The 9,877-nt window shown below is 46.3% G+C and overlaps 1 protein-coding gene across 1 annotated transcript in view; it reads left to right on the top strand.

The window, feature by feature from the left end:
• The window catches only part of LOC115200905 (protein jagged-1b-like), a 91,068-nt gene extending 83,163 nt beyond the window's left edge, over nucleotides 1-7,905 (top strand). Inside the window, exons 13-14 of the mRNA XM_029764019.1 lie at nucleotides 3,714-5,175; nucleotides 5,416-7,905. Coding sequence (XP_029619879.1) covers nucleotides 3,714-5,175; nucleotides 5,416-5,933 — 1,980 coding nt within the window. The 3' untranslated portion in view covers nucleotides 5,934-7,905. The remainder of the gene's footprint in view (nucleotides 1-3,713; nucleotides 5,176-5,415) is intronic.
• Nucleotides 7,906-9,877: the final 1,972 nt, after the last annotated feature.

Below are 9,877 nucleotides of genomic sequence, written 5' to 3' on the forward strand. Positions count from 1 at the left end.
ACACACACACACACAGCCAGACCGGTACGAACCCCCTGCAACACACTCACACACCACACTCACACACACACACACACACACACACACACACACACACACACACCACACACAGCCAGACCGGTATGAACCCCCTGCAAACACTCGCCCACACACACCACACACACACACACACACACACACACACACACACACAGCCAAACCGGTACACACCCCACACACACCACAGACACACACACACAGCCAAACCGGTACACACCACACACACACACACACACACAGCCTCTCTGTTTTTTCTCTCAATTTCAATTTATTTACATGGAAAACATTTCTTTACATTACCAAAGCAAGTAAAGTAGATAATAAACAATATTATTATACAGTGTTCTAACGATGAGCAAATAGTTAAAGTACAAAAGGGAAAATAAATAAACATAAATATGGGTTGTATTTACAATGGTGTTTGTTCTTCACTGGTTGACCTTTTCTTGTGGCAACAAGTCACACATCTTGCTGCTGTGATGGAACACTGTGGTATTTCACCCAGTAGATATGGGAGTTTATCAAAATAGGATTTGTTTTTTAATTCTTTGTGTATCTGTGTAATCTGAGGGAAATATGTGTCTCTAATATGGTCATACATTTGGCAGGAGGTTAGGAAGTGCAGCTCAGTTTCCACCTCATTTTGTGGGCAGTGTTGCACATAGCCTGTCTTCTCTTGAGAGCCAGGTCTGCCTACGGCGGCCTTTCTCAATAGCAAGGCTATGCTCACTGAGTCTGTACATAGTCAAAGCTTTCCTTAAGTTTGGGTCAGTCACAGTGGTCAGGTATTCTGCCACTGTGTACTCTCTGTTTAGGGCCAAATAGCATTCTAGTTTGCTCTGTTTTTTGGTTGATTCTTTCCAGTGTGTCAAGTAATTATCTTTCTGTTTTCTCGTGATTTGGTTTGGTCTAATTGTGTTGCTGTCCTGGGGCTCTGTGGGGTGTGTTTGTGTTTGTGAACAGAGCCCCAGGACCAGCTTGCTTAGGGGACTCTTCATCTCTCTGTAGGTCATTTTGATTTAACCAGGAAAACCCCATTGAGACCAAGTCTGTTTTTCAAGGGAGACCTGGACAAGAAGGCAGCAACAATTAATACATTACACAATTAAAACATACAACAATACAATACAACATGATCAGCCTAAAACAAGCATTTACACTCCTCTGTAACAGAGTCTCCCATCAATATTTGAAATTAATTCAGTGGCACTAACATATCTAGATGAAGCAGGGATTGTAGACTATTCCATGCCTCTGGTGCAGAAGAAGAGAAGGCAGTCTTCCCTAATACTGTGAATGTCCTGGGGACTTGAAGTAGCAACCACCTAGCAGACTGGGTATGGTAACATAGCAACCACCTAGCAGACCGGGTATGGTAACATAGCAACCACCTAGCAGACTGGGTATGGTAACATAGCAACCACCTAGCAGACTGGGTATGGTAACATAGCAACCACCTAACAGACCGGGTATGGTAACATAGCAACCACCTAGCAGACCTGGTGTGGTAACATAGCAACCACCTAACAGACCGGGTATGGTAACATAGCAACCACCTAACAGACCGGGTATGGTAACATAGCAACCACCTAGCAGACCTGGTGTGGTAACATAGCAACCACCTAGCAGACCGGGTATGGTAACATAGCAACCACCTAGCAGACTGGGTATGGTAACATAGCAACCACCTAGCAGACTGGGTATGGTAACATAGCAACCACCTAACAGACTGGGTACGGTAACATAGCAACCACCTAACAGACCGGGTATGGTAACATAGCAACCACCTAACAGACCGGGTATGGTAACATAGCAACCACCTAGCAGACCTGGTGTGGTAACATAGCAACCACCTAGCAGACCGGGTATGGTAACATAGCAACCACCTAGCAGACCGGGTGTGGTAACATAGCAACCACCTAGCAGACCGGGTACGGTAACATAGCAACCACCTAGCAGACCGGGTGTGGTAACATAGCAACCACCTAGCAGACCTGGTATGGTAACATAGCAACCACCTAACAGACCGGGTATGGTAACATAGCAACCACTTAGCAGACCAGGTGTGGTAACATAGCAACCACCTAGCAGACCGGGTATGGTAACATAGCAACCACCTAGCAGACCGGGTATGGTAACATAGCAACCACCTAGCAGACCGGGTATGGTAACATAGCAACCACCTAGCAGACCGGGTATGGTAACATAGCAACCACCTAGCAGACCGGGTATGGTAACATAGCAACCACCTAGCAGACCGGGTATGGTAACATAGCAACCACCTAGCAGACCGGGTGTGGTAACATAGCAACCACCTAGCAGACCGGGTATGGTAACATAGCAACCACCTAACAGACCGGGTATGGTAACATAGCAACCACCTAGCAGACCGGGTGTGGTAACATAGCAACCACCTAGCAGACCGGGTGTGGTAACATAGCAACCACCTAGCAGACCGGGTACGGTAACATAGCAACCACCCAGCAGACCGGGTATGGTAACATAGCAACCACCCAGCAGACCGGGTATGGTAACATAGCAACCGCCTAGCAGACCGGGTATGGTAACATAGCAACCGCCTAGCAGACCGGGTATGGTAACATAGCAACCACCTAGCAGACCGGGTATGGTAACATAGCAACCACCTATGTTACCTAGACAGACGGAGAGTGGAGGGAGGATGCTGACCAGACAGACAGAGAGTGGAGGGAGGGAGGATGCTGACCAGACAGACAGAGAGTGGAGGGAGGGAGGATGCTGACCAGACAGACAGAGAGTGGAGGCAGGATGCTGACCAGACAGACAGAGAGTGGAGGGAGGATGCTGACCAGACAGACAGAGAGTGGAGGGAGGGAGGATGCTGACCAGACAGACAGAGAGTGGAGGGGGGATGCTGACCAGACAGACAGAGAGTGGAGGGGGGATGCTGACCAGACAGACAGAGAGTGGAGGGAGGGAGGATGCTGACCAGACAGACAGAGAGTGGAGGGAGGGAGGATGCTGACCAGACAGACAGAGAGTGGAGGGAGGGAGGATGCTGACCAGACAGACAGAGAGTGGAGGGAGGGAGGATGCTGACCAGACAGACAGAGAGTGGAGGGAGGATGCTGACCAGACGGACAGAGAGTGTAGGGAGGGAGGATGCTGACCAGACAGACAGAGAGTGGAGGGAGGATGCTGACCAGACAGACAGAGAGTGGAGGGAGGGAGGATGCTGACCAGACAGACAGAGAGTGGAGGGAGGATGCTGACCAGACAGACAGAGAGTGGAGGGAGGATGCTGACCAGACAGACAGAGAGTGGAGCGAGGATGCTGACCAGACAGACAGAGAGTGGAGGGAGGATGCTGACCAGACAGACAGAGAGTGGAGGGAGGATGCGGACAGACAAACTTAGTGCTCGGACTCCTGTGTTTAGGTCATTTATCATTGTAACGGACAGAAAGCCCTTCTCTGTTCCTGCCAGATGGGAGTTTCTCCTCCTGTTCTCCGGCTTCTCTCACCCTGCCCTCTTCCCTCGTCACAGGCCATGTTTCTCCTGTCATCCTCCTCCTCCTCCTCTTCCTCACAGCCAGGACTTCAGGCCATGCTGTTGTGAAGCAAGAGAACACAGCAGTAGCATAAATGTAATGAATCATTGTTCAGCATCATTCATTGGAACAATTTTTTGTGAAGAAATACACCAGTGTTCCTCCTGGTTTACTGGCTGATGCAGAGATGTTGGTTCTTACCAGTGATCCTCCAGGTTTACTGGCTGATGCAGAGATGTTGGTATTTACCAGTGATCCTCCAGGTTTACTGGCTGATGGAGAGATGTTGGTTCTTACCAGTGTTCCTCCTGGTTTACTGGCTGATGGAGAGATGTTGGTTCTTACCAGTGATCCTCCAGGTTTACTGGCTGATGCAGAGATGTTGGTTCTTACCAGTGATCCTCCAGGTTTACTGGCTGATGCAGAGATGTTGGTTCTTACCAGTGATCCTCCTGGTTTACTGGCTGATGCAGAGATGTTGGTATTTACCAGTGATCCTCCAGGTTTACTGGCTGATGCAGAGATGTTGGTTCTTACCAGTGTTCCTCCTGGTTTACTGGCTGATGCAGAGATGTTGGTATTTACCAGTGATCCTCCAGGTTTACTGGCTGATGGAGAGATGTTGGTTCTTACCAGTGATCCTCCAGGTTTACTGGCTGATGCAGAGATGTTGGTTCTTACCAGTGTTCCTCCTGGTTTACTGGCTGATGCAGAGATGTTGGTATTTACCAGTGATCCTCCAGGTTTACTGGCTGATGCAGAGATGTTGGTTCTTACCAGTGATCCTCCAGGTTTACTGGCTGATGCAGAGATGTTGGTTCTTACCAGTGATCCTCCAGGTTTACTGGCTGATGCAGAGATGTTGGTTCTTACCAGTGATCCTCCAGGTTTACTGGCTGATGCAGAGATGTTGGTTCTTACCAGTGATCCTCCAGGTTTACTGGCTGATGCAGAGATGTTGGTATTTACCAGTGATCCTCCTGGTTTACTGGCTGATGCAGAGATGTTGGTTCTTACCAGTGATCCTCCTGGTTTACTGGCTGATGCAGAGATGTTGGTATTTACCAGTGATCCTCCAGGTTTACTGGCTGATGCAGAGATGTTGGTTCTTACCAGTGATCCTCCAGGTTTACTGGCTGATGCAGAGATGTTGGTTTTTACCAGTGATCCTCCAGGTTTACTGGCTGATGCAGAGATGTTGGTTCTTACCAGTGTTCCTCCTGGTTTACTGGCTGATGCAGAGATGTTGGTTCTTACCAGTGATCCTCCTGGTTTACTGGCTGATGCAGAGATGTTGGTATTTACCAGTGATCCTCCTGGTTTACTGGCTGATGCAGAGATGTTGGTATTTACCAGTGATCCTCCTGGTTTACTGGCTGATGCAGAGATGTTGGTTCTTACCAGTGATCCTCCAGGTTTACTGGCTGATGCAGAGATGTTGGTTCTTACCAGTGTTCCTCCTGGTTTACTGGCTGATGCAGAGATGTTGGTATTTACCAGTGATCCTCCTGGTTTACTGGCTGATGCAGAGATGTTGGTATTTACCAGTGATCCTCCTGGTTTACTGGCTGATGCAGAGATGTTGGTTCTTACCAGTGATCCTCCAGGTTTACTGGCTGATGCAGAGATGTTGGTATTTACCAGTGATGTGAAGTTGCAGCTTTTAGGGCCTTCGAGTGTTACTAACATCAATATAAACTTGCATAACTTTTTAGGACAGACTTATTCATAGACTTTCATCACAATTGTATTGGTTAATTAATACTGTCAGCTGGTCTAATATAATGTTGATGTATTGTGTGTACAGCCAAACTGACCCTTTTTTGTCTTGTATCTTCCCTCTGTAGACTACTTGGTCCCCCTCCTCTCTTCAGTCTTCATCGTCTTGTGGATCCTGGTGCTGGTCTCCGTCTTCCTGTACTGCGTGCGTCGCCGGCGGAAACATGGCAACGGAGCCTCGTCGTCCACGGCGACAGATGACAACACCACCAACAACGTCCGCGAGCAGCTCAACCAGATCAAGAATCCCATCGACGTGAAACACGGCCTTGGCGGCCATCTTACGACGTCGGTGGTCATCAAAGACTACGAGGGTAAAAACTCGATCGTCGCCAAGGTACGAACACACCACCGCCCCGAGGGGGAGGAGGACGACGATAAAGAGAGACAGCTGGGGAATAAAGGATGCTTTGTGGTTAAACAGCCTGTCTACACACTGGTGGAGCGGGAGGCCAAAGGGCCCAACAAAGGGGACGTCAGGACCGCGCTGCAGCCCAGCTCCAAACACCCTAACTGGACTAATAAACAGGACAACAGGGTCCTGGAGACAGCACACAGCATCAACAGGATGGACTACATCGTATAGCAGGAAATGATATAGCGGGAGGCAGGAAGTAGCATGTAAACCCTGTGTAAAGAAATTCCCACTTCCTGGATGTTTATGGTCATCCCGGCAAGGTGGTCCTTCTGATACGCTGTTTTGACGCTGTGTTTTCGCTGTGTTGACGTGCAACCATTGACCTTTAGTGAAGAGGACCAAGGGGGGAGGAGTGTTCTGGGATTTGTAGTTCCTAAACTGTTGCATCATTATTCTGTGACTACAAGGTTTTGTTGTTTGGATGAATGAATCCATCGCTGCATCAGATGTGGTACCCTATTCCCTATGTAGTGCACTACTTTTGACCAGGACCCTGTGGGTTTAATGCACAATGTAGGGAATAGTGCGCCATTTGGGACATTTCCCCTGACTGTTCATTTAAGTTTGGACTAGCTGGCTACACTGGCAGAGAAGGTTGACGTGGTTGGCTGGAGAACAAGGTTGTTTTCACATTTCAACATTTCATTGCAACACTTATTACCTATTAAGTGCACTACTTTTGACCAGCGCCCATAGTGCCCCCATAGGGCTCCCCTAGTGCTCCCATAATGCTCCCATAGTGCTCCCATAGTGCCCCCATAGTGCCCCCATAGACCTCCCATAGTGCTCCCATAGTGCCCCCATAGACCTCCCATAGTGCTCCCATAGTGCTCCCATAGTGCCCCCATAGTGCTCCCATAGTGCTCCCATAGTGCTCGCATAGTGCTCGCATAGACCTCCCATAGTGCTCCCATAGACCTCCCATAGTGTTCCCATAGTGTTCCCATAGTGCTCCCATAGTGCTCCCATAGTGCTCCCATAGACCTCCCATAGTGTTCCCATAGTGTTCCCCTAGTGCTCCCATAGAGCTCCCATAGAGCTCCCATAGTGCTCCCATAGTGCTCCCATAGTGCTCCCATAGTGTTCCCATAGTGCTCCCATAGTGCTCCCATAGAGCTCCCATAGTGCTCCCCTAGTGCTCCCCTAGTGCTCCCATAGAGCTCCCATAGTTCTCCCATAGACCTCCCATAGTGTTCCCATAGTGTTCCCATAGTGCTCCCATAGTGCTCCCATAGTGTTCCCATAGTGCTCCCATAGTGCTCCCATAGTGCTCCCATAGTGCTCCCATAGACCTCCCATAGTGCTCCCATAGACCTCCCATAGGGCTCCCATAGTGCTCCTATAGACCTCCCATAGTGCTCCCATAGTGCTCCCATAGTGCTCCCATAGTGCTCCCATAGAGCTCCCATAGTGCTCCCATAGGGCTCCCATAGTGCTCCTATAGACCTCCCATAATGCTCCCATAGTGCTCCCATAGTGCCCCCATAGTGCTCCCATAGTGCTCCCATAGTGCTCCTATAGACCTCCCATAGTGCTCCCATAGGGCTCCCATAATGCTCCCATAGGGCTCCCATAGTGCTCCCATAGACCTCCCATAGACCTCCCATAGTGCTCCCATGGGGCTCCTGGGTTTTCTGCATAGTCACTGTTCAGTTAGTGGATGTTGTTGGAAGGCCTCCCTTTCCTCTTGGGGTTTCTGCAAAGTCATTGCAAAATAGTCTAAAGAATAAAACATTTAAGTTAGCGGATAGCACAGTATATTTTTGTATTTGTGAGTTTTCCATCTCTTGGTTTACAACCAGTTCTGTCTTTGTGAAAGTGTCTTTTTATGTTCATACTGCATCAACCATACAAATCCAGCTTTATTTATATTGATGATTATTTTTGTTTGTGGCGGGCGGGGCGGGGCGATGCCATGCTGGCACGATGAAGAATTTCCCTGTCAATTCAGAACGTGTAGATATGTACATGTATTAATCATTGTGTATATTTGATTTATTAACTTAATAATAATCAAGAGCCTAAAGATATCTTTTCCTTTTTTATTTATATGTTCTGTGTCTAGATTTTGAAGGATTCGGTAGCTTTGTACGTTTTCATTTAATTTTGATTGACATTTTTATTTCATGAAACGTCAGAGGAAGAAGAAAATAAGGACTTTTGTAGAAAAAGTAAAACATGTTTATTTTTAAAAACAATTTTTTTATGATTTCAGATATTTTCAAATACCAATTTTTCCGAGACTTTGCAGGTTATGGAGACGAAGAAATTAAAACCAAACTGGTTGCTTTCTTATAAATTCTAAACGATAGTGGCAGACATATTGTTTGTCATGAAAACACAAAAAGCCTTTAGTAGCATATAACCCATAATCCCATAATCCACAAATGATCAAAGCACATAAAAACAGTATCAACTCGTAATCACATAATCCGAGCACAAAAACAGTTTATCACATAGTCACATTCTCAGAAAACAATATCTGACAACTTAGGGGAGAGTGGGGGTAAATTGAGCCTTTTTTTTTTTTTTTTTACATTCATCATCACTCTGTCAAGGAAATATAGTATTCTTTCTAACAAAGATAGATAGATATATCTATATATATATAGATATATCTATCTATCTATATTTCAGGATGTTGTGTATCCCTGGAAATAATCAGAATTCATGTAAACATTACCGTTTTGAAAAGATGGCTTGTTTAAAAAAATAAAGTGGTCTCTTGGCACAACTTCTCCTGGGAAGAAAACACTTCAATTTAACCGAAGGAAAACATTTTGACTATATTAGCTCACGCAGCTACAAGGATGCACTTTCCTTCTAGGTTCAGGACCTCATATTAAAGCTGAAAGAGACCCCAGCTGATATATAAAACGATCTTTAAATCTACTTTGGTTTAGATACATGTGTCATGAAATTAATTTGACTTGGGAGGGGGGGGGAATCTGTTTATTGAACCTAATTTGTTCACCACTTCTTCCATGTGGTTTCTTCCTTCAGACTCCATGAAATGATGACCTCTTCATAAATATTTGGTCAACTGATACATCTTCTGTATTGTTTTCCTAGAAAGAAGGGTGGCTCAACTTACCCTCCTCTCCCCTATGGCAAATCACACAACAATCACGCCTCAATGACTACTGGAACAGTAGGGGGGTCAATAGTCAACCTAAAGTCAAAGCTGGACCAAGACTACTGGAACAGTAGGGGGGTCAATAGTCAACCTAAAGTCATAGCTGGACCAAGACTACTGGAACAGTAGGGGGGTCAATAGTCAACCTAAAGTCATAGCTGGACCAAGACTACTGGAACAGTAGGGGGGTCAATAGTCTAGAGTCCCAGATCTGTTTGTGCTGTCTTGTCAAGTCCATTGCTATGACTGCTGTCACTGTTAACACATGTTGGGAAGACTGCACAAACAGATCTGTGACTCGGGCTAGAGCAGCTACAGGATCACGGAAACACGCATTTCCTTCTCTCTGTACTCGGCGCTATTTTAAACTATTGAAATGCTCTTTAAAATATGTTTTTATATCTCAGATGTTAGTACTTTATGAGATCGTGGAAACATTCATTTTGTGTTTGTTTTTTCCTCTCTTGTGTTATGGATTTTAGATTGCAACATCATCAACACAAATACAATCTTTTTAGGGGGTTTTGTTCTTTTGAAAAAATGTCAATATTTATTAAATATTTTGTATGTAAAGAGATAATAAAACAGTCCCTGTTCTGGATTCATGTTTTGAGTAAAGTGACTGGATGAAATGATTAATATAGAAATACCTGGTTGGTGGGATTCACTCACACCTGCTTGGTGGGATTCACTCACACCTGATTGGTGGGATTCACTCACACCTGATTGGTGGGATTCACTCACACCTGATTGGTGGGATTCACTCATACCTGATTGGTGGGATTCACTCACACCTGATTGGTGGGATTCACTCACACCTGATTGGTGGGATTCACTCATACCTGATTGGTGGGATTCACTCAGCCCTGATTGGTGGGATTCACTCATACCTGATTGGTGGGATTCACTCATACCTGATTGGTGGGATTCACTCAGCCCTGATTGGTGGGATTCACTCATACCTGATTGGTGGGAT

The sequence above is a fragment of the Salmo trutta genome, chromosome 10, assembly GCF_901001165.1.
Source record: "Salmo trutta chromosome 10, fSalTru1.1, whole genome shotgun sequence".
Classification (NCBI taxonomy): domain Eukaryota; kingdom Metazoa; phylum Chordata; class Actinopteri; order Salmoniformes; family Salmonidae; genus Salmo; species Salmo trutta.